Below are 24591 nucleotides of genomic sequence, written 5' to 3' on the forward strand. Positions count from 1 at the left end.
AGAAACTGTTCATTTCCATAGTCCTGCTGGAGTCACCAGTGCTTGCTGTGTTCTGGGTGCCATGTGTCACATGCTACTAGACACAGCAGGGTGTAGAGTGGTCCTCGTGCTGGAGAGGACCTCTGTGTCTGTAGGGGGGAATCCATGTGTTTTGAAGAGGGAGAACATGTACATAGAGCTTCATGGGAGAGGGTGAATTTGAGTTAGTAAATGAGAGACCTTAGGTAAAGGTTGGCATCTTTGAAAGTGAGTTTTTATTTTTATTTTCTATCTGCCTATCTACCTATCTATCTATCTAGTGTTTCGAGACAGGGTTTCTCTGTGTAGCCTTTTGGAGCCTGTTCTTGAACTTACTCTGTAGACCAGGCTGGCCTCGAACTCACAGAGATCTGCCTGCCTCTGCCTCCCGAGTGCTGGGATTAAAGGTGTGTGCCACCACCGCCCTCCTGAAAGTGAGTTGTTAAACAAAAAATTGCTCATTAGTTTCTTAAGAATTAATGTGTAATTTATTAAAATTAAACTTAAGGAAGGTCTTAGAGAGATCAGGAATACAAGGAACATACCTAAACATAATAAAGGCAATTTACAGCAACCCAACAGCCACCATCAAATTAAACGGAGAGAAACTCAAAGCGATTCCACTAAAATCAGGAACAAGACAAGGCTGTCCACTCTCCCTATATTTATTCAATATAGTACTTGAAGTTGTAGCTAGAGCAATAAGACAACAAAAGGAGATCAAGGGGATACAAATTAGAAAGGAAGAAGTCAAACTTTCACTATTTGCAGATGATATGATAGTATACATAAGTGACCCCAAAAATTCTACCAGGGAACTCCTACAGCTGATAAACTCCTTCAGTAAAGTGGCAGGATACAAGATCAACTCAAAAAAATCAGTAGCCCTCCTATACACAAATGATAAAAGGGCTGAGAAAGAAATCAGAGAAACATCACCCTTTACAATAGCCACAAATAATATAAAATACCTTGGGGTAACACTAACTAAACAAGTGAAGGACTTGTATGATAAGAACTTTAAGTCTCTGAAGAAAGAAAAATTGAAGAAGATATCAGAAAATGGAAAGATCTCCCATGCTCATGGATAGGCAGGATTAACATAGCAAAAATGGCAATTTTACCAAAAGCAATCTACAGATTCAATACAATCCCCATCAAAATCCCAACACAATTCTTCACAGACTTAGAAAGAACAATACTCAACTTCATATGGAAAAACAAAAAACCCAGGATAGCTAAAAGAATCCTGTATAATAAAGCAACCTCTGGAGGTATCACCATACCTGACCTCAAGCTCTACTATAGAGCTATAGTAATAAAAACAGCCTGGTACTGGCATAAAAACGAACATGTGGACCAATGGAATTGAAATGAAGACCGTGACATTAATCCACACACATACAAACACCTGATTTTTGACAAGCCAAAACTATACAATGGAAAATGAAAGTATCTTCAACAAATGGTGCTGGCATAACTGCATGTCAACATGTAGAAGATTCAAATAGATCTATATCTGCCACCATGCACAAAACTCAAGTCCAAGTGGATCAAAGACCTCAACATAAATCCAGTTACACTGAACTTGATAGAAGAGAAAGTAGGAAGTAGTCTTGAATGCATTGGCACAGGAGATCACTTCCTAAATATAGCACCAGTAGCACAGACACTGAGAGCAACAATTAATAAATGGGACTTGAAACTGAGAAGCTTTTGTAGGGTAAAAGACACGGTCAATAAGACAAAAAGACAGCCTACAGAATGGGAAAACATCTTCACCAACCCCACATCTGACAGAGGACTGATCTCCAAAGTATGTAAAGAACTCAAGAAACTAGACATAAAAATACTGAACAATCCAATTAAAAATTGGGCTAAAGAGCTAAACAGAATTCTCAAAAGAATCTCAAATGGCTGAAAGACACTTAAGGAAATACTCAACATCCTTAGTCATCAGAAAAATGCAAATCAAAACGACTCTGAGATACCACCTTACACCTGTCAGAATGGCTATGATCAAAAACACTAATGACAGTCAATGTTGGAGAGGATGTGGAGCAAAGGGAACACTCCTCCACTGTTGGTGGGAATGCAAGCCTGTACAACCACTGTGGAAATCAGTATAGTGGTTTCTCAGAAAATTAGGAATCTGAACTACCTCAAGACCCAGCCATACCACTCTTAGGCATATACCCAAGGAATGCTCTATCATACCACAGAGATACATGCTCAACTATGTTCACAGCAGCACTACTTGTAATAGCCAGAACGTGGAAACAACCTAGATGCCCGTCAACTCAAGAATGGATTAAGAAAATGTGGTACGTATACACAATGGAGTACTACTCAGCAGAGAAAAACAGTGACAACATGAAATTTGCAAGCAAATGGATGAAACTAGAAAAAATCATCCTGAGTGAGGTAACCCAAACCCAGAAGGACAAACATGATATGTACTCAACTCATAAGTGGATACTAGATACAAAACAAAGAACAATCAGACTGCAACCCACAGAACCAGGGAGGCTACATAGCAGGGGGGACCCTAGGATGACTGTGACTTACAGTAAGTTTTGGTTTTACTCAATCACTGGGCAAGCCTCTGAAACATTTCACTATTAGGATAAGAATTTATACTGTATCAAGCTGATGGTAGAAAAAAAAATAAAAGAGTTAATGTGTAATTTATTAAAATTAAACTTAAGGAAGACCCCAATTCTTCCTTAGGTTTCCAAGCCAGCATACAGATCTTGTTTACAATTCTTAAAAGGAGATTCTAGTTTATATTTTGTACCTTTGATAAACTACTTAAAAACACAGACGGTTTAAATAGTTTAAATAACCTTATTTTGTTCAGCATTTGCTAAGGAAACCTTTAAAGATATTAAATTTTATTGATATCTAATAAACTTAGTAATGCAGTAAATCTTACTAGTATGTTTCAGTATTCGTGAAACTGCACCTTGAAACCCTAAGCTTAAACCAACTTTTAACGTGGAATTATAAGGTTCACCTTTTATACAAAAAGGCAAAATTATCGGGCGGTGGTGGCGCACAACTTTAATCCCAGCACTCGGGAGGCAGAGGTAGGTGGATCTCTGTGAGTTCGAGGCCAGCCTGGTCTACAGAGCGAGTTCCAGGAAAGGCGCAAAGCTACACAAAGAAACCCTGTCTCGAAAAACCAAAAAAAAAAAAAAAAAGAGGCAAAATTATCTTAAAAGATTAGAACAACCCCCAAAAGTCACAAATACTGGTGTGAAGTGTTTGAGCTGTGTATGTGTCTTATTCTTTTTTTTAAGATACACTTTTTTAAGATACTATATGTAGCCCGCTGACCTTAACCTCAAATCCCTACCTCCTGAGGTTGGCATGGGTCTCCCTTCATTTATTAATTAACATCTTTTTCTGTTCTGTGTCTCTGCTGGCTGATAACTTTATTGATCTAAGAGATATTTGGCTGGGACACTCAACCTTTTTTATTTTCTGTAATATCCAGTTTTTTTTTTTTTTTGGTTTTTCGAGACAGGGTTTCTCTGTGTAGCTTTGCGCCTTTCCTGGAACTCACTTGGTAGCCCAGGCTGGCCTCGAACTCACAGAGATCCGCCTGGCTCTGCCTCCCAAGTGCTGGGATTAAAGGCGTGCGCCACCACCGCCCGGCTAATATCCAGTTTTTAGGCCAAAGTGTTCTGCCTTGATCTGTCAGCGTTCTTTACTAGGGCCATCTCTAAGTTCAAGTTTCAAGCCAACTCTTCTGTTTCGTTGTTAATCTCATCTGGTTTTATTAAACTGGTGTTTTTGTTTCATTCTACCCTGAATTCTATTCATGTTCTTCTCTGAAGGGTTAGAGCTATGCTTTTTGTAGATATTTAAACTACTTTTGTCTTGACCTTATTTGACACTGGTCAGAAGGCTAAGGTTATAGGTCATACCAGTGACATGTAGCCTCTGCAACTCTGTGCCAGGTGTCATGTTTTATTTTGAGTTCTGTATAAATATTTGGTTTTAAAAAGTGAAAAGGAATAATGAAATAGTGAAAAGGAATAGGGTAACTAATCTAATATTTAATAGTTGAGATTTACTTCATAAGAGATGAGAAGAGCTTAAAAAAAAAAAACCTTTCTTGTGGTTTATAAGGCCTAAAACTTATATTTAAGAACTGGGTTTGTTAACAATTTTTAGTAGTAATTGTCATTTTAAGGATAATTCTGATGTATTTAAATTATCATTTGACATTTCAGAAAAGCATTTTATAGAAATTAGTGGGCTAGGATTCCAGGCATAGGTTCAGCGGTGTCTAATTTGGTGAGCTAGACAATTCAACATTTTTGGCCTTGTTTTAAGGAGGCTTTGAATTAAATGATGTTTTGTGCACATCTCTAGTTTCTGTGTGTGTGTGTGTGTGTGTCTAGTATGTATGGCATATGTATATTAAAGCATATCATCTTTGGAAAGCCACAGTGTAGCTGTGTGTGTGTCTGTGTGTCTGTGTCTGTCTGTCTGTCTGTCTAGTATGTATGGCATATGTATATTAAGCATATCATCTTTGGAAAGCCACAGTGTAGCTGTGTGTGTGTGTGTGTGTCTGTGTCTGTCTGTCTGTCTAGTATGTATGGCATATGTATATTAAGCATATCATCTTTGGAAAGCCACAGTGTAGCTGTGTGTGTGTGTGTGTGTCTGTCTGTCTAGTATGTATGGCATATGTATATTAAGCATATCATCTTTGGAAAGCCACAGTGTAGCTGTGTGTGTGTGTCTGTCTGTCTGTCTGTCTAGTATGTATGGCATATGTATATTAAGCATATCATCTTTGGAAGAAAGCCACAGTGTAGCTGTCATGAAAGTGTCATCAACTATTTCTGAGATGAACATTTGGCATGGCCATGGACTAAGTTTAAAGGTTGCTGTCTTTGAAATGTTAAGGCATAAATTTGGGAAATTAGAGTTATAATTTTAGTTTTTGAAGTTTTTAAGCAAAAACTCTCAATTTCCTTTTCAATAAACTGGTTGTATTTGAATTCCATCTTCATGTGAATGTATTTGAAGTACACATCATTTTGGTATCTTAAGTATAAAATTTTATTTTTTAATTCATATGAATAAGTTACCAGTAGATTAGGATTCCTTAGTTGCTTTGGGTTAGTGTTATCTGCCAGGTGGAAATGAGATTTTCACTCAATCTATTTGGGAATAGTATTGTCTATTTGAGAATAGTATTCACAAAAAAAAAAAAAGAAAAGAAAAGAAAGAAAAAAAAGAAAGAAAATTCAGAAGGCCGGATGGTGTATAGGGAAGAGTCTTTATCCCTTCTTAGCCAACCATTTATTTCCCCCACCCCTTCCTGAGTGCGTGCCTTTTGGTTTTCTCCTTTTATAAAAATAACACTGTGGACATTGGTCTGGGCCTTGTATTTTTCACTTAGTGACTTTGTGACCAGTCTTTCTGACCTAAAAAGTAGTGCTTTGTAGCAGTAATCAACAGGGAAAAATCCCAAAAGGAAGAGATGTCTGGACAGAAAGAGCCTTCTCAGTGGAGAGTCCCTTTTTCCAAAAGTCCAGTGAACTGCTTAACCCTAATGTTGTTTTAACTTGTTGCTTTTAAGATAGTGAATGGTTAGTTGCAAAGGCTTTTTTGTTGTTGAGTAGTGCTGGAGTTGGTTATAACCCAGGGTCTTCAACCTGTTGAGCACACTGTTATCATTGAACCACATTGAATCCAGCCTCCAAAAAATACATTTGTTTTTCATGAATAAACCTTGAACATAAGTGTAACAATTCCTGGATTTTTATGCATTTATGTATCTTTTCCTTTTATAGTAGCGTAATCTAAATTTTATCATATTCTTGTTAAGTTTTTTGTTGTTGTTGTTTTCCTTTTTTAGTTTTTCGTGACAGGATTTCTCTTGTTTGACCTGGAACTGGCTCAGTAGCCCAGGCTGGCCTTGAACTCAACAGAGATCCACCTGCCTCTGCCTCCTGAGTGCTAGGATTAAAGGCATGTGCCACCACTGCCTGGGTGTTTCTTTATAGTTTTTTTCAGAACTAAGTATATCTCCCAACGCTTGTTTAGTTTTCCATGTTGTTGAACTGTTTGGTAATTCGCTTGTGTTGAACAGTTAATTTTTTATTGCCATACAATTTTTTTTTTTTTTTTAGCTATTTTATGAATGTGGGTGCTTTGCTTGTATGTCCATATACCACTTGAATATCTGGTGTCTGTAGAGGCCAGAAGCGGGTGTCAGATCCCCGGGAACTGAAGTTACAGACACTATACGGGTGCTGAGAATTGAACCTAGTTCTCTGAAAGTGGCCAGTTCTCTTCACCACTGAGCCATCTCGCTAGCCTCCCTGCTCCAACATTATATTGTAGTAAAATTTCTTTCCTGACTTATTTTTTATCACATTTTAGCATCTTTATCTTTCCTCGGCATAGTGGTTAAAAAGGTAATTATATGCCTGTTTTTCTGTATGTTGTGTGTATTTCTTTTTCTACATTTCAAATAATCTTTTTAAAAATTATTTTGTATGTGTATGAGTGTTTTGGTCTCCTGCTAGTTAGATGACTCTTGCAACATCTCATTGAGGACGGAAATTGGAACCTCTGATTTGGTCCACCGTTTACTGGTTTTGCCTATTTCATGTGTTTTTCCTTCTGTCTCTTAAATTCCTTTCAGGTATCAGTTTGTATGGATGAGAATTGGTTTCCCTGTCACAGCTACTGTATTTATTCTCTTTCATTATTAAGGAGAGACATACCATTTTTTGTAGAGCTCAGTCCAACATGGAGTTCATGTCCATATCCACATTCCGATTCTTAGGATCTCAGAGCTTCTCTGGGTGTTGACCAGTTCTTTAGACACAGTACCTGTGTAAGCTTAGTACTAAATGGAAGATATTCTGGTTTAGAACATTGTTTAATGTGATTCTATTGAGTCTTTGAGAACAGAAAGGCCCCCGAGCTTGAACAAGAAATTTGACATACTAAGATGCTTTTTTCTGATTCTCTCAGAATTCTAACATAGATGAGCCTGTGACTAAATGAACTTACAATTTTCCTGTTGACTTCCAGGTATTAGAAGATCCACGTCCTTTTGTGGAGCCAGAATGACTGCCTACAGTGAAATATACATAGGGAAAAAAACTACAAAATTCTTAAAACAAAAACATAGACATGAAACTGTTTTAACTTTGCCATTTATTTTAGTATTTAACCTTTACCATAGCTAGATACAGTTTTGGGCTATTCTTAATTGCTTTAATCTTGCCCCCCAAGTCTTCAAATTCTAAGCCCAGTTTAGGCCATCAGCCTGCCTTTATTGCTCATGTGTTGGCTTGTAAGTTTGCAGGGAAGCGCAAATGGCCATGGCTGTGGGAGCTTATGCAACTCTGTGGGTCAGATTCTTGGACGAGTTCTGGTGTTTCCTTTTCTCACTCTAGTATAGTCTCTTCTTGCATTTGTATTAGATGGCAAACCAGTGCATATAGAACAGAAGTTGTGTGGAGGATGTCTCATTACTGTTGAGTTTCTGTTGTTACAAGTACTCAGACTCAAGGACAACACCACATGGCTAGTGCTAGTGTTCTTTCTGTTCTCTTTTTGTACCTGCCTTTTCTGACAGTGAGAAACGGGGCTCGTTTATATGTACTTCATATGTTTACTTGATTGTTTCTTCTGAATGCCAAACCTTGTTTGGACTCTGGCTTTTGGGGGCAGGCAGTCTGTCCATATTCATGGATGACCTGCTCTGGCCTACACCAGCTTTCCTGTCAGAGCTTACGCAGAGAGACCCTACTTTTAGTGGCTTTAAAGCAAATTGTTTTGAAGGGAAGAGATGAAGTGAGCTCCTTGATTATTATGGAGTGGTTTTCAGAATGAGAGTTACCTTTTGTTAATAGCAAGATTTACTACCCTTTTAAAGTAGAAGCAGGGAGATGGCATTGAAAATAAGAGCGTTTTTCCTGTCAGTAAAAAAATTTTCTATTAAAAACCTTTGGATAATATCAGCCTGTAAGAAAATTTATAGGGAACTATTGATTTGATTTTCTAATCTCAAAAGTTTATAAATAATGCCAGTGAGGTTTTAGGCCCCAGTCTCTGCATAAACAAACAAAAACCACATATACACCAAACTCAGAAGGATATCTTCCCTCCCAATCCCCACCCCCATGTTGATTGACAGTTTTTTGAATTTAGCTTAATCAATCTCTTCCTAGGGGGAGACGACTCCTCCCACCAGTCATGTCCCTCCATGCAGTTCTATACATATTACACATCTGGCAGTGCACCCCGTCAGATGCTGGAGTTTGTCTGCAGACCAGTGTCTGGGAAGGACTTGACTTCCTCTTTTCTTTAGAACTTAGAACATTTTAAAATGATAGGGATTCAATTTTCATTAGATTTCTCTTCCTTTTACCTTTGTGGAATGGTAGGCCACTGTTATAATTAAAATGATCAGGATACACCTCGAGAAGCTCCATCACTGTCCCTAATTCACAAATGGAAATCCAAAGTGCTCAGAAATTTGTAAATAAATCCCAACATGACATTCAGCAAGTTTGGGGTTTTGGAGAACTGAAGATTTCAGACTTTGGAATTATGAATGCTTAATTGGTAAAGTTTATGACATTCTAAAATGCAGAAAATTCCTAATGTTAAAAACACTGCCTTGCCGGGCGGTGGTGGTGCACGCCTTTAATCCCAGCACTCGGGAGGCAGAGCCAGGCGGATCTCTGTGAGTTCGAGGCCAGCCTGGGCTACCAAGTGAGTTCCAGGAAAAGGCGCAAAGCTACACAGAGAAACCCTGTCTCGAAAAACCAAAAAAAAAAAAAAAAAAAAAAAAACACTGCCTCAAATATTTTGGAGAAACGATATTTAATCTGTACTGGTATTTCCTGGATTGTAAGTATTTTTCTGTGGCGTGCATATTCTACTAAGTGACCAGAAGGCTTTTGTCAACCCTTTAACCACGTCCTTTGGGCCTTTCTGTTATAGCAATTAATAGAACTACAGTCTCCATCTTCCTAAACTATTTGGAAGGTGTGGGCGTTTCTGTAGCTGCTTAGTAGATGTCATGCTGGAAAGTGAGCCTGCATGTGAGGGCTCATTGTTTGATCCTTGACTTTTGTCTCTTCAAAGTTAAGTTTTTGTTACCTGTTTGCTGTTACTATGTAAAGTTGGTTAAAAAAAACTGTGTTGAGGGGTTGGGGATTTAGCTCAGTGGTAGCAAGCGCAAGGCCCTGGGTTCAGTCCTCAGCTCCAGAAAAAAAACAAAAAACAAAAACAACTGTGTTGAGCCAGGCGGTGGTGGTGTACGCCTTTAATCCCAACACTGGGGAGGCAGAGGCAGGTGGATCTCTATGAGTTCGAGGCCAGCCTGGGCTACAGAGCGAGATCCAGGACAGGCTCCAAAGCTACACAGAGAAACCCTGTCTCGAAAACCAAAACCAAACAAACAAAACCAAAACCACTGTGTTGAACTTTTTGTTTTAAATTCTTTTTTTTTTTTTTTTTTTTTCTTGTTTTTCAAGACAGGGTTTCTCTGTGTAGCTTTGCACCTTTCCTGGATCTGTAGACCAGGATGTCCTCGAACTCACAAAGATCCGCCTGCCTCTGCCTCCCGAGTGCTGGGATTAAAGGCGTGCGCCACCATTGCCCAGCTGTTTTTTTTTTTTTTCTCCTGATTGTTGTTTTAAATTCTTAAATGCCATAATGCGGTTCCTGTTTTCCTCCTTTTCTGACAGGCAGTTTGTCACAGTTTATTGGTTATTCCTGCCCGAAGCCAGAGCTTTGACATCATGCAAAGTGCCATCAGTAAGCATTTGGTAAATATCTTTAGTTTTGTGGGGTTTCTTTTAAGTAAAACATAATTTACCTGGCCTCTCATGGCATGATGTGGTAAGGACTTTTGCCGGCTGTTAATTATGTGACTGGAGATGGCATTGGGTGCGAGTGGAGGGTGGAATGCATTCTTTTCCTAAGACCTTGTTTTCTGTATTTGTGAAATGAGGGGCCTTACATTAAACTCCCAGTCGCTTCTGACTTACTGTCAGTGAGTGTTTGGGATCCAGAGACAGATGGTTTGTGGTTCAAAGTAGGGCCATTACAGGACTCCGTCATTGGAAGCAGTGGCTGAGCTTGGAGCCTGCCTTGTCTTGTAACCATTGGCATTACATTCCCATTGGTATGCCTTCACGAGGGCTTTTAACTCCCTCTAACCTTTTACATTTTGTCTTTGGGATGTTTAGAATATGTTTTACTTACGAGAAAGGCCTCTTAAAATGTATTTTCTGCGGAGTGGCTTCTTTGGTTAATCTTACAGTCGCATCCATAGCCCTTTTCCTCCTGTAGAAGGAAGTTTCCTTGACTTGGAAGAGAATGCACTGCACTTCCAAGTGCCCTTCTGACAGTCAGACTTCAGCTCTTGTTCTCTTACTGTCCACGATGCCTACCTTTTTTTTTTTTTTTCCTCACCAGTCCCAGAGGTTTTTGCTTTCCTGGGCCCACATTTGTTGTTATGGGAAAGAGTAAACATCCCAGCCAATCTTGGTTTCCATTTTGAGATTGCCCTTTGGAGGAGGTTCCTAATGATTACTCAGCAGTTTCCTGATCTCTGTTTGTACAGTTAACAGCTTGTATTCAGCCTTACTGAGAGTGTGCCCCTGGGGTCCAGAGGAATGAGCATACCATAATGAATCTTATCTGGCCTCCAGGTTTCTGTCCAGTGAGCAGTTGAATATTAATATAATATCTCTTACTGATTCCTGTAGATGCATTTTCCTTATTTGCATCTAAATGGCTAAATAAAGGTCAGAAGACAACTAAATATAAAAAGGACTCTGCATTAATTCCATAGAGTAGAAGGTGGGAGCAAGTGAACAGTCTTCTAGTTTAAATGGTTTTAAAAATAACTCTGTGATTGTTAGTATGGAGATTTTCTGACCAGTGAATGCCTAGTAGAATGCCTGCTTGTGTGTATGAATTCCTGAGCCCTGCTTTCACTTCTCAGCACCATACACACAAAAGGTTATTTCTTCATACGAAGTCATTTTCGTTGGGAATTAAATTCTCAGAGGAAAATTGGGGCTTCAAGTGCTGTAGGTAGCTGAGCCACATGAATACTGAGCTGGAGCACCAACCACCCCACCCAAACCCCAACCCAGTTAACAGGCTTTGCTTTAGTTTGGGAAAGGGCTTTTGTAAAGAGGTAATTCATCTCTCTCTTCTCCACTCAGGTTGGGTTGACTGTAATTCCTGACAGCACAGCTGGCTGTATATTTGGAGTGATGTGTAAGCTCCTGGATCATACGTGTGTAGTTAGTGACTCTCTCCTGCCATTCCTGGCTTCTTGTTGCTACAGCCTTCTTTATTTTCTGCTTACTCTAGAGAAAGGGGAAGCAGAACATCTGAAAAAGAGGTAATGTTTTTGGATTTTTCAACTTGAATCTTTTCCTTCTCTTTCTCTTCTCCCTAAATAAGAGTGAAGGAGAATTAGATTTCAGAACTAATGTAAACAAATTTCCGTGGGCTAGTATCAGCTCCGGCAGCTTTTTCTTTGGTCTCTCATGAACCTTTTTAGTGTTGTAGCAAGAATTCTAAGGTTCTTTTAATTTTCCATTAAGCTACAAATTTGAAAAGTCAGATGGTATTACAAAGTTTCCCAATAGCTTTCTTTTATGAACACTACTATAGGTCTACCAAAACAAAAAAAAATTTTCTACTCTGAAGACAGTGAAGTGTTAGTACAAATGTTTGTGGTTTTTTTAGGCTTCATAGAGCCAGCCAGAGTAGAATTTTAAATTCTTGGATTTAAGAAGTATTCTAAAATGCTAGTGATTTGTTTAGTATTTTTACTCCTATGTGATATTTAAGCCAGAACTTACAGGTAGTTTGGAGATTCTACTGTAGATTTAAAAGTGTTTTCATGTTTTAATTTTATTGATACACTGTTGCATGAATTCTAAATTGTCTTATAATAAAAACCCAGATATTGGGGTATATGCTGAAAGATCAGAGGAAACAAGCCACAGCCACTTCTCACCTTGCCGATTCCTCAGCCAATCCTGTCTCCACGGATCTTCTGACTGAATGCCCTTGAGTCCTCAGTGGAAAGGTTCTCTAGTTCCTGTCTCCTCACGCCTTATATGCCTTTCTCTGCCCAGCCATTTCACTTCCTATCTCAACCTTCCTAGTGCTGGGATTAATGGTGTGTGTGTTTTCCAAATACTGGGGTTAAAGGTGTGTGCCACCACTGCCTGTCTCTGTTTCTCTCCTAGACTGGATCATTCTCATGTAGTCCAATGTGACTTTGAACTCACAGAGATCCAAATGGATCTCTGCCTCCTGAGTGCTAGGGTTAAAGGTGTGTGCCACCACTGCCTGACCTCTATGTTTAATTCTGTGGCTGGCTCTGTCCTCTGATCTTTAGGCAAACTTTATTCTTAGATTACAAATATCACCACAGTACACCTGTTGAAATCAGGTGAGAAACTGACGGGTTAGCAAATTGGAAAAAATAAAAAGTATATTTTACCTGATGTCAATGTTTTGATGTGTATTTTCTAGTCTTTTTTTTAAACTTTATTGTTTGTTCTTGTGTGTGTGTGTGTGTGTGTGTGTGTGTGTGTGTGTGTGTGTGTGTGTGAGAGAGAGAGAGAGAGAGAGAGAGAGAGAGAGAGAGAGAGAGAGAGAGAGAGAGACTGAGACTGACTGACTGAGAGAGAGAGAGACTGAGAGACTGAGACTGTCTTGCTGGCCTGAATCTAGAATCTTGACTAAGTCTCACAAGTGCTTGTACTATATAGGCATGCACTATGCTCTGGCCCTCTTTTCTTTGAGCTTTTAAATGTCCTGAAACTGTAGTATGCATGCTGGCTATATAAATTTCATGGCTTAAAACAGTAATTACAAACTGAGCTGAGCTATCAATGTAATGAATTCCCAGTATACGTATAGACCCATACCACCAGCACGCAACACACACTGGAATTCTTGTTCTCTTCTGTTTGTATCTCAGTCACTTTAGTGTTGATTGGCATCCTGGCTTTTTAAGTGGATGGTTCTGTGTATATTTGTAAACAGTATTATTTCTGTTCTTCATATTTGTGTCAGTGCCCAGACTACACATTCATTCACTCAGGATTGCTCCCAAAAGTTCCTGTACTCAACATCCAGATGGATCTTGTGTCATTGAAGTACACCCACGGATCATATTTATCACAAACCTGTTTAGCTCCTACTCATGTCTCACCTTTTGTGACCTAGTGTTGGAGTAATGGTCCCATTATTGGTTATTTTCTCAAGTTTACTTGGGGTTTTGGTGAACATGTTTTTTTCTCTGGAAATAGGCCCTTTGTTCTGTGATCCTGATCAGACCCTGGAAGTTTGGTGGATGTATTTCTTTTCTTTCTTGGGTAGTCTTCAGATGTCTCCTGCATTGTATGGTCATTGAATAGTGGCCAGTGTTAGGTGATGGTTGTGCATGTGTAGATCAAGCTCTGTTCTGTATATAATCACTATAATTTCCAGGGTGTCTGGTTTCAAGCCCAGGAAAATGCTGTTTACCAGACTTTCTAGCAGCTAACTCTTAGTTGCTTTTTCTTACATAGTTCTGATGAAACCTAGTTCTTACTAGTCATTGTTTGTGGTATTTAATTTGAAGCTTGTTTATTAGTTTTGTTTATTGAGGTAGAATCTGTGTAGTTCATGCTATCCTTGACCTCATTATATAGCCTAGGCTGGACTCAAACTCAATGGCATTTCTGCTCAGCTCCTAAAAACTGGAATTACAGGCACTGATCTGTCACACCAGGCAGGAAACATTGTTTCTTGAAAGTCCATTTCAGTTTTGGGTAATGTGGAAAGGACATTTTCTCTTGTGTGTTGGCTCACAGACTCATTTTTCTTTCTATTACTATAGGGACAAGCTGTGGGGTGTTTGCGTCTCCATCCTGGCTCTCCTGCCTCGAGTCCTCAGGTTGATGCTGCAGAGTCTGCGGGTGAACAGAGCTTCTCCTGAGGAGCTGCCTGTGGTGGGCCAGCTGCTCCGCCTGCTGCTTCAGCATGTTCCCCTCAGGACGCACATGCTGACCAATGCCATCCTAGTACAGCAGATCATCAAGAATATCACGGTAGGCAGCACAGAGCCCAGTGCTTCGTCCTTTGTGGGGGAGTGGGAGCAAGGGTGCTGTTCAGAGTGAGGTTCCTGTGTCCCAACTGACTCTTGGGGTTCACCAGCACCTTCCTGTCTGATCCAGAACCAGAGGCACGAGAAGTTCAGGTGGAGAGTTAGGCACTAGAAGCATAGCTGCCAGGATTGTGAGACACTTCAATGAGTAACTTTGATGACAGATCATCTTCTCAATTTCTCTATAGTCAGGCTTCTTTTTCTGTTAAGGTAGGAGTAATGTAGAGGTTTTGGTGACTGTTAAGTGAGAATATTCAAGTAATCGGTATAGTGTACCTGACATTAAGTGCTACCCAAATGTTTGATATCATTAAGGAAAAAGGTGGTGTTTAAGCTCAGGGACAGTTTCATTAAAGTTTGAGAACTGTTCAGGCAAGCTGTAAATCCTGGCAGCTCTGTGGAAGAAGGGAAGAAAGTCATGCCCTTTAGTTAAGGGTCCGAGAAAGCTGGCAGAGTCAGCCTTGAAAAACACATGGCAGAAGGGGACAGGCTGTTGTAAAGTGTCAGAATGGGTGAGAAGGCGCAGCGTGTCATGGGGGCATACCCAGGCTTTGGCCAGCCAGGACCAGAGAGAAAGGACAGTGAGAGAGGAAGAGGAGAAAGTTGAAGGCCTCACTGCTGCCTCTGCACCTGGCTGTCGGGAGGGTAGTTGTGTTCTCCAGGGCTCCCTTAGTATTTTGGCTGAGGGAGTGAAAGAGATGCTGTGCACAGGGATTTAGGGTTTATTCATTGAAGGTAGCTGTACTGCAGTGTCACTGCGCTTTTATAAGCATGTTAGTAGGTACTTGCTTTGACTTTCTAAGTCTGTGTCGAAGCAGTGTGGCAGTGGGATAATTGAGAACAGTAGAAAGGAAGAAAAGTCAATAACTTGGATTAGATGATCAGCCTACCTCCATGAAAGAGAAAGAAAAAGAGTGTTAGTTGGCCCTGTAGGACTAATCTATTGACATTAGTGAAAAAATCAAGACAGCTGAGGCTAAGGGAAGGGTTAGGGCAGAGATGGCTGGCCATAAACATTTTTGTTAGTCTCCAGCATGTCCGGGGGGGACGGATCTAGTAAGAACTCATTACATTTAAGGGCACATACTGGTTTTCTTGTTACACTGACCAAATAACAGATTCAATTTAAAAGAAAGGACTTTATTGACAGTTTAAGAGGGCGTGGTCTATTATCATGGAGTAAATACTGTGGCTGGGGTGTGTCTTTGGCAGTGGAAGTTTGCTGGGTTTATGTGGGAGCTAACAAAGGTTTCCTAGTGAGATCCGAGCTTGCTTTACACAGGCCCTGCATTAGGGGATGGCTTGATCATGTGCGAGGTTACCAGGTGTCTGGGATGGTCTGCACTTGGCTGTGCTGGGGGAGGTCTTTTGCTCCACCCCTTGGCATTCCTTTAAGAGTCCTTTACCAGAGACAGAAGAGGCTGGTGGGTTTTGACCCAGGCCCTCCTGAGGCTATCCTGTGTTTCTGTCTGTCTCTCTAAATATTTCTCACGTCTCCCTGCTCAAGAGTACCCTGGGGTAAAATGTGGGGGCTGGCCCCCCACAGGTTTACATCTCAGTAGGTCAGGAAGTAGAGAGCTTGGGACAGAAGTAGGCTCAGAGTACAAGTTCTTAGCTTCCAAAAGAGCAACGCTAGGTGGGGACCAATTATTCAAACACCCGAGTCTGTGGGGCCATTTCATAATTTCAGTCTATCTAGGACATAAAGAGGAATTTTCACCAGCTGCAGCAACACCCAGTAGTTGATTGTTTTGTATTTAAAGAAGACTTCCTCTGGTTTATAGACGGGAGGATGCTTTTACATATGCCATGAAAAATATGTTAAAGTAGTACAGTTCTCAGTTTAAATAACCTTTTTTCTTTGCAGACTTTGAAGAGTGGCAGTGTTCAGGAGCAGTGGCTTACAGACTTACATTACTGCTTCAGCGTGTATATCAGTGGCCATCCCCAGGGGCCAAGTATATTGAATGCATTGTATTGAAGAAGCACCATGGTACCTCCTGTTTGAAATTGTTCATGCACATCCATTTTATTTTGAAGAAAGACTGATGTAACAGATGTTTGTCATTAAAGCTAAACTTTTAAAGAAGTTGTTCATGAGCTACCTTTGTACTGAAGTGGGAACAGAAGGCCAAGAATTCTTAGTGTTCTCACATTGTTTGTCTGGAGAAGCACGTTTGAATTTCCTAAGAGCTAAATGTTTACAGTACATAGAATGATCTATGGTGCCTTCATTCACTTACTGACAAATTAGCTGAATCTTTGTGATCCCGTCTAGGTAAACCTGTTTTCATAATTTTGAATATAATTTACTCAACCAAAAGTCAGGGTATTTAAATGAGGTAAACCCTCGCTTCCTATCCTGTAGTGTTAGCACAGGAGTGGCCTGATGTCATCTGTGCCTCTGTAAAAGCCCATAACCGCTTAGACTTCATTTAAGTATTCTTAGAGGGCTAGAAGGTGGGTTACCTTCCCAAAAGAAGTTGCAGTTGGGGAAGACTGCTTACTTCAGCAGGTTGGTCAGAAGATGCAAAGCGGAAGGGAAGAGTGCTTTGGCTCCCGCTGCTGTGAACCCTGTCTTGCTGGTTTCTTGATGCTGTGATGTTCTTGGTGCCACTCAGCAGTGAAGCCCCAGTCAGACAGAGTGAGCACATGGCTGCAGCTTGTAGCCTTCCAGGGCCAGTTTGGAAACTGAAAACTAAGGAGTCAACAAGAGTGTACTTCCAGTTTTCTGAGCAGTTTCTAAATGCAAACACTAGGCCATGATTTTGATGTATGATTTAAAGTGTATTGTGGTGTTTGTCACATGTTCCAGGAAGTAAGGAGCTGAAGGTGGCGGCGGCGGTAGCGGGACAGGTTCCCATCTCACTTGAGGTTCTTTGGAGTAAAAAAACAAGGCCTGTGCCAGTTAGCTGTCAGAAATCCCAACCAGCAGCTCCTTAGTGCAGGTGTTGTTAGTCCCACTGATTATCATCAGTTCTTTCTTCCAGCCACACTGACTGAAGTGAGGCACCTAGCTAGGCAGTCCTTTCCATGTGCGCCAGGAGGAAACATTTGACTTGCTACCTCATACTCCAGTTAATAAGGCTTTAGGTCCGGACAGTGAAGCTTTCTCATGAGAAGAGACAGTTGATAGCAGAACTCCACACTGGGTCTGCTCTTCCCCCAGGGTCAAAGCTTTGGCTTGCTTTTTGATTGACTGGCTGGTTGCAGGTTGTAAGAAAACTTCTTTGCTCTTCCACTGTTGTCAAGATGTATAGACTGCAAACTGTTTACTGTTAAAAGCAAAGGGATATTTATATAATTAGTCTTAATGAAGAGAGGAGTTGTTTGTGCTAAGGAAAAAGGATTTGGGATGGGGCTGTCCCTGGTGCACAGGAAGTAGTGATGAGTCTAGATGCAGACGACAAGTTCTTCCTCACCTCACTGATGTGGGTATCTCTTTAAAGCAGGAACTGGACTGGGTTGTAAGTGGAAGCTAGATCTTGAGTGGGTGGGACATGCTAATACCCCAATCCTCTGCATGCCTTTCACATGGCTCGCATTTATACGTGTTTGAATTATTCTTGTGCCACATACTTTGAAAGTCTACCAGAAAAAAATAAGGTTTGTTTGTTGGAAGAGTTTGAAGGGATGACAGATAGGAATCTTAAGACACTTTTTTTCTTCTTTTGAGGCCCTCAGTATATAGTCTAGGCTAGCTTTGAACTCATAACCCTCCTGCCTCAATCTCCTAATATTTGAGATTACAGGCACTATGCCTGGCTGTCAAAATCGACTTCTTGAGCTCTAGACCTTGGAATAACATTATTAGGATGCAACAGAAAACATTAGTTTTATACACTGTAACAAATGACAGACCACAAAAATAGCAGTAAGGAAAACCTTGCTGAAGACGTTGCTGTATTTTACTCATAACTTCATGTGGAAGATAAAAATAATGTGGGCAGTTTGGGAAAAAGAACATAGGTTAATTTTCCTGATTTTAAATGACTGCTTTTGGAATATGGGCACCGTTATCTTGAAGTAAGTTGCCATCTGCATTCCCTTCCAAAGGTGGAGGAATAGATTGGTTTCCTATAGAGGTGCCATTACCAGTAACCACATGAGCCATGGTCATTTCTCTTCTATTTTAAAGAGATGGGCACAGGTGGCTATGTATCAGTACAGAGCGAGGCTGCAATCCTGTGAATGATGTGTCGGTGAGGAAGACTGCCGAAAGCAGAGATGGCCTATTTGGGTTTTGTGCATCTTGAGATTCCCATCACTTTCTGCCTTTCTATGTGTAAAGCCTTAGGAAGAAGGCATGTCCCCAGATTGGAACAGCAACATGTACACTGCAAAGCAATTTGTTTAAAAAAAAAAAATTGGCCGGGTGGTGGTGGTGCACGCCTTTAATCCCAGCACTCGGGAGGCAGAGCCAGGCGGATCTCTGTGAGTTCGAGGCCAGCCTGGGCTACCAAGTGAGTTCCAGGAAAGGCGCAAAGCTACACAGAGAAACCCTGTCTCGAAAAACCAAAAAAAAAAAAAAAATTGAATAGCCCACTGAGCAAAATCAGAAAGCCCTTAGCCCCACTGAATTCTTAAAGCAAAAAGCAAACTAACAATTCAGTGAAGTTAATGCTTTTCTTTTTGGTTCAGCCATCTGACTCCATGTTTTAGGGCCTTCTGTGTAAGTTCAATTCATTGAAATGACTTATGGACATGGTTTCTGTTAAACATGTATGGACCAGTTAAACTTTAGCACCTATCTGACTGGCTTTATTGCGTGCTTTGTTCTTAATGTGAGTGTGGTTGGCCTAACAACCTGTGGTGCCCCAGATTTGGGGCTGGACAAAGATTGTGTTTTGTTTGATTTCAAACAAGGCAGAAATTTGGAAGAAAAACACGTTGTTTGTTATGTGAAATCATTAAAAAGTATTATTTCTTTGAATGTATTTTCTCAATCTTTTCTCTGAGAACCTCTATCTGCCAAACATCTTCATTTTAAGGACCAGTGGTAAATCTGGATTTGAGGGGAGAATGATCTGATTGCTTACTTTGTATTTAGTTATATCTAAACGTCATATATCTGCTAGTTTCATGTGACGGTTCTTACTTTGAAATATTTCCCCAGTCCAGTATAAGGACTGGCTTGCCACACAACTGTGGCCCTTGCTTCCTTTACAAGTTTCTAACTACCCCACCTGCTACTCCCTGATCAGTCTGCCTTGTGTTACATGAATTAGCCAACTCTTATTAAAGATTTTGCAGTAATTACTCTGCTTTTCCCCACCAAAAGCGAAATGAATGCTAAAGTTCATGCTGACAGTCATTGTTCACCTTCCCAGCTACTCTCTGTTTCTGCAGGATGGCCTTGTAGATCAGGGAGGGTGGGGGAGCATGTTGCCATAGCCACCTGTGAAGATAGGCCAGACCTGGCATTAGCTGCTGACAGCCCTGAACTTATCACCCACTCTTAATGCTGGCGTGAAGCAAGAGGCCCTGAGTAAAACACACATCTTGTGAGGGAAAAGAAGTTCCCTATGCTGCTCCTGTGGGTGGAAGTGTGCTCCTGAGCCTGAGCAGAATATGCTTTAATATTGTTTGTGGTCTTCCATCTATGGTAAGGAGAGGGTATTGAAAATACAAGGATTTCAACATACTCCTTTAAGTATGTGAAGAATGGGATAAAGGGGATCAATAATAGAGAGCTACCATTTACTGTTCCTCATGGAGGTAATAGTAAAGTTTTTAGTTGTGAAAATTGTTTGCCTCTTAAGGATGTTGATTGCAGTAATCCATGAAAAGGGTAAAAAATCACACACCTGAAGTCAAAAAGATCATGGGAAAGCTCACCCCTTGCTCTCCCCATATGCTCTGCCAGTGTAGGGACTGCCTTACCTGAATTGAGACGCAGCACAGGAGGGACTTTGGAAGACTTGATGGCATGATGTACTTTCCCTTCTTGAGAGCAACCTGCAATCAACCAACAAGTCACCTATGTGATTAATGGCTGCTGGGACCTGACCAAGTTCTGCGTCCCTCACTGAGGTGAGGGCTTGCAGGTGCCTACTAAGATAAGTTAGGCATGTGTGGAAATACAAGTTGAATATCCTTTACCTGAAAAGGCTGGGATTAGAAATGCTTCAGATTTTGGAGGGTTTGTTATTAGTTTTGGGATTGGTTTGGGTATTTGCATGGACCTTTCTGGCTGAAATTACTCAGAATCAGAAACTTAATGATCAGAGACATGGCAGGCTGGGACAAGTCCTGAAATGCTGTCTAGACTGCAAGGGATGTTCCTAAAGGTTCCTGGGCTCTGTGTTTATTGAACAGCTATCCACACTATACAAAGATACCTGAACTGATTTATTTTGAGGGCCTGTTGTAGAGCTGGAAATATTTCAGGTTACAGCCACTCATCTGTTAAGTACTGCAGTAACTGAGTTGTGGGCATTTGCATAGATGAGTGACACTATGTTACCTCAGCATAGAATGGCCAAAGTGACATGGTCTGAGGGTTCCGATGAGTTGTTAATGTTAGAGGGGAGGGTCCAAGCAGAGATCTGAGAGGTTTAAGTGATAAGGCTTTTAGTCCTAGAATTAAAAGGAGGGGCTTTTGGCCAGAAGTAGGGCATTAAATTGACTAGCAAAAATTCTCTTAGTGCTTGAAAGTAAGATTTTTTTAAAATCTGCATAGAGTTGTCCAGTTAAGTCTTATTGCAGATTGTGGTGTGTCACTCAGGATCCTGAGGTGTTTGTTTTAAGTACCCAGAAGAACACTTACCATAGATCTGCCTGAGCACTGAGTGCCTGGCAGACTTTGTGGCTGACATTCCTTTGGATGGATTTTTGGGCGTTCTGCTTACTGAGGTGTACGTTGGGAACTTGAGTTCCAGTTCCGCCCTCCAGACCTGGAGGAGCAGGGCTGTGCACACTTGGGTACATCTGAGCACGTCTCCGGCTCCAAGCTGCTTCACATGCAGAAGACGACGCAGGTGCTTCCTGAGCTGGTAGCTGGTGGGGTCACAGAGGACAGGCGTAAGACCCTGCAGTGCTGACAGCTATGGGAATGGAACAAGCTCTCTTCCCCAGTTCCAGCATTCATGTGACTATTGTGAGACTTGACTAGGGTTCAACCAGATGTCACCTTCAGCAGCCACAGGCAGGTGGGATGGGCTGTGTGGAAACTGAGTGAGCTGGCATGCAAGAGCAAGGAGCTGGGGGTTTGGGAGGCTTGCCGGGGCTGCTTAGTACTCCACTGGGTTCTAAAGGGGAACGGGTAGATGCTTACCAGAGGAAGGCACTCTAGGCAGCAGAATTGGCACAAGCAGGAAAGGGGGCATTTGTGCCCCCCAAATGTGGTCAAAGCACCATGAGTTTGGTTAGGGAAAGCATATAAGGCTGAGCCAACAATGTTGATCGTGTTATATTCCAGGCACTGTCCTACTGTTTGAGTCTTGGGGAGGCACATTTGTAATGACTAAGCATCTTAGAATGTCAAACCCAGGATTTTGTCACCTTGCACTGCTGAGAGGTCTGCTCTACTCATGATGGGTGCACATGGCGGGTTTAAGAGAGTGGCAAGTTTACTAGGATGACCCTGTTGGGACGTGAAGCCTGTGGCAGGAATGATGGCAGTGTTGACATTTAGTGTTTGATGGTTTCTAGCCCATATGTACTTCCAAGTTTAAGGAACATGGCTGTCTTGAACCCTTTAAAGGAGAGCTTCATTAATGTTCATTATCCATACTATACTATGACTGACTGATGGGCTTACAGAAGAGCAGGCAGCCCCATGCCTGTGTAACAGTATACCAAAGACAGGGTAACCTTCCTAAATCTGCTAAAAACTTCCCTGCTGGGTTTTGGGTAGCCCCTTCCTACTTCCTCTGAAGCTGACTTCAACCAGCCTTCATTAGTCTTTCTGGCAAGTCATAAACCATGGCATCTCTTGACTAGAGTACCACACTTCTAACAACTCAGTTTCTTCTGGTGGAGATGCCAGCCCTCTTCCCCGTCCTCTGCTCTCTGGGCAGAGGTCACCAGGAAGCCTGGGGGTTGGCTGGCACTATGGAGCTGAAGCTTTCAGTCTGCATGTGAACAGTCAGTCACATGTATGGGATGGTATGCAGACTGGCTGCATGTGGGGAGCGTCTTGGTCCTCAGGGAAAGGAACAAGTCCATCTCTTGATTTTCAAGAACACACCCTTGCTTGGGGTTAAAACTCTGCTGTATTCAATAGTGCCGTTCGACCACAGGCTGTAGGTTCTTCCTACTGTCTAGCCTGTTGCTAATTCATATCAGTAATCAATGTGCAGGAGAAATGCTAGTAAGAGTTAGCTCCATGTGTCCTTAAATCGCAAGTGTTTTACATAGCTGTTTTCCAGCTTAACTTGTCCACTGTACAGTTTTAATGTTTAAAGTAGTCAAGTGGGTTAGGGAGGGCTGGGGAAATGGTTCAGCAGGTAAAGAACTTCCACCCAAGCACGAGGATCCCCAGCACCCGTGGAAATGCCAGCAAGTCGAGTCCCTGCACTCCGCAGGTAGAGATGGCAGGCATTTCCAGAGCAAGCTGGCTAGCTCAGGGTTCAGTTAGGTCCTGCTCAATGAGTAAGGTGGAACCGATGGAGGAAGGGCCACCTCTTCCCCCATAAACATAAACACCCTAAAAATAGCCAAGTCTTAATTGCTAGGAAAAGTTACAATTTTAAGACTCATTTTCTTCGGGGCCTAAGGTTCCATCTTCTTGCTCTATCCCTGTCTTCTAGCTCTTTCCTGGACATGTTCCCTACAAGGATAGCCAGCATTTCATGAACAAGAGTGTCAAGTCCTGTCCCCTTATTCCTTCATTGTTCTTGGGCTTGGTGCCAGACCCTGTCCAAGGACTGTGTTTTGGGCCTCTGTAGATAAGCAGAGAATGGTTGAAACAATCACTCAGTGTGGCTTCCCATGGGCCCTTTGAGCACTGACACCCCACCTCAAGCAACCCAAGTAGATCCACATAATCACCTGCCCAGGTGGGCGTGTGCTGTGAGTCACTGTTCTGAGGGAATGACTTTGGGCTCATTTCCTCAGGACACTTAGTGACAGGACCTGTCAACCTCTGACTCTTCAAAGGAGTCCAAGAACAGCCAGTCTGAGGCGAGACCTTTCGGCTAGGGAGCAGCTGTTGGGGCCTGAAAGGGTAAGCCCTGCTGTTTTCAGCAAAGATGCTTAATGCGAAGTTTAGCTGGCTGATGGCCAGCGCATGTGCTGGCATGATTTCCCAAGTGCAGGAATAGTGGCTATTCCCACCTGAGACTTGGCATGGGGATGACCACCTTAAAGTCAGTACTCACCCCTTCTGTCTTGTGCCTCGGTTTCCTGATTTGTGGGATGGAGTGAGGACAGACCTACCTCCCAGTGTTAGGAGGATTTGGCCCAATAAATGCTGACTATTATATTGGCAGTGGCAGTGACCACAGTAGCTGATGCAGAACTGTTATCTGGCATGTGAGCAGCACCCAGGTTCCCCTTCTCCAACCTCAAATAGGAGCACAAGGCACCTCTATCTACCGCCATCATCGTGACCGCAGAAACATACTAGTAATGGAAGGGAAGGCCCTAGGATGTAAGCCAGGCAAAGGGTCAAGTGCTGCTGCAGGCACAGATCATTTCCCTGAGTGCTTGTGTCTGAGAACTCCTGATCCTTGTCTTGACGGCCTCCTTGGGGTGGCTGGAACCCCATCAGCTTGAACAGATGGGAACAGACCTGAGGACTCATTATGCAGAGGCTGGACGAACACTGACCCAGGCAAGTCTGTCCCTACTCCAGAGGTGTCAGGCTCCACACACACTGCCTCTATCCTCTAACACAGCCTCCACCCCAGCTTTTAGGCCCCAGTTCAGTCTGAGCCATGGTGGCTCAAGTAGGCTCATGTATTTCAGGCACAATGACCTTGTGTATCCAAGCACTGGTTTAGATATTTGGAGTAAAATCTTGTGTGGGGCCAGTGAGATGACTGGGCCGGTAAAAGCCCAGTGACCTGTGTTCGATTCCTGGAACCCACATGATAGAAGGAGAGAACCAGTTCCTGCAAGTTGTCCTTTGATCTACACACACACACACACACACGATGAATGTTAAATTTTTTTGTTTAAAGAGATCCTGGGGCTGGAGAGATGGCTAAGTGGTTAAGAGCACTGGCTGCTCTTTCAGAGGAACTGGGTTCAATTCCCAGCACCCACATGGTTGCTCACAACTGTTTGTAACTCCAGTTCCAGGGGACCCAACACCCTCACACAGACATACATGTAGGCAAAACACCAATGCACATAAAATAAAAATAAATAAATTAAAAAAAATAAAAGAGATCCTATATAAGGTGCACCAGAGTTTACAAAGCATACATTGTCTCATCACA

The 24591-nt window shown here is 41.9% G+C and overlaps 2 protein-coding genes across 6 annotated transcripts in view; one reads left to right on the forward strand and one right to left on the reverse strand.

Annotated features, from left to right (window-relative positions):
• Nucleotides 1–16292, forward strand: part of Tex10 (testis expressed 10) — a 41547-nt gene extending 25255 nt beyond the window's left edge. The window contains exons 12-15 of the mRNA XM_052714963.1: nucleotides 9762–9842; nucleotides 11253–11434; nucleotides 13937–14147; nucleotides 16071–16292. Coding sequence (XP_052570923.1) covers nucleotides 9762–9842; nucleotides 11253–11434; nucleotides 13937–14147; nucleotides 16071–16184 — 588 coding nt within the window. The 3' untranslated portion in view covers nucleotides 16185–16292. The remainder of the gene's footprint in view (nucleotides 1–9761; nucleotides 9843–11252; nucleotides 11435–13936; nucleotides 14148–16070) is intronic.
• A 418-nt stretch (nucleotides 16293–16710) lies between these two features.
• Nucleotides 16711–24591, reverse strand: part of Invs (inversin) — a 156656-nt gene continuing 148775 nt past the window's right edge. For all 5 annotated transcript variants that reach the window (XM_052714960.1, XM_052714959.1, XM_052714962.1 and 2 more), the window contains 3 exons: nucleotides 20973–21202; nucleotides 20087–20161; nucleotides 16711–17478 (listed from right to left, as the gene is read on the reverse strand). In XM_052714960.1, coding sequence (XP_052570920.1) covers nucleotides 17375–17478; nucleotides 20087–20161; nucleotides 20973–21202 — 409 coding nt within the window. In that variant the 3' untranslated portion in view covers nucleotides 16711–17374. The remainder of the gene's footprint in view (nucleotides 17479–20086; nucleotides 20162–20972; nucleotides 21203–24591) is intronic.

This window comes from Peromyscus californicus, unplaced genomic scaffold (assembly GCF_007827085.1).
Source record: "Peromyscus californicus insignis strain IS unplaced genomic scaffold, ASM782708v3 Scaffold_5__1_contigs__length_169319896, whole genome shotgun sequence".
NCBI classification, from domain to species: Eukaryota; Metazoa; Chordata; class Mammalia; order Rodentia; family Cricetidae; genus Peromyscus; species Peromyscus californicus.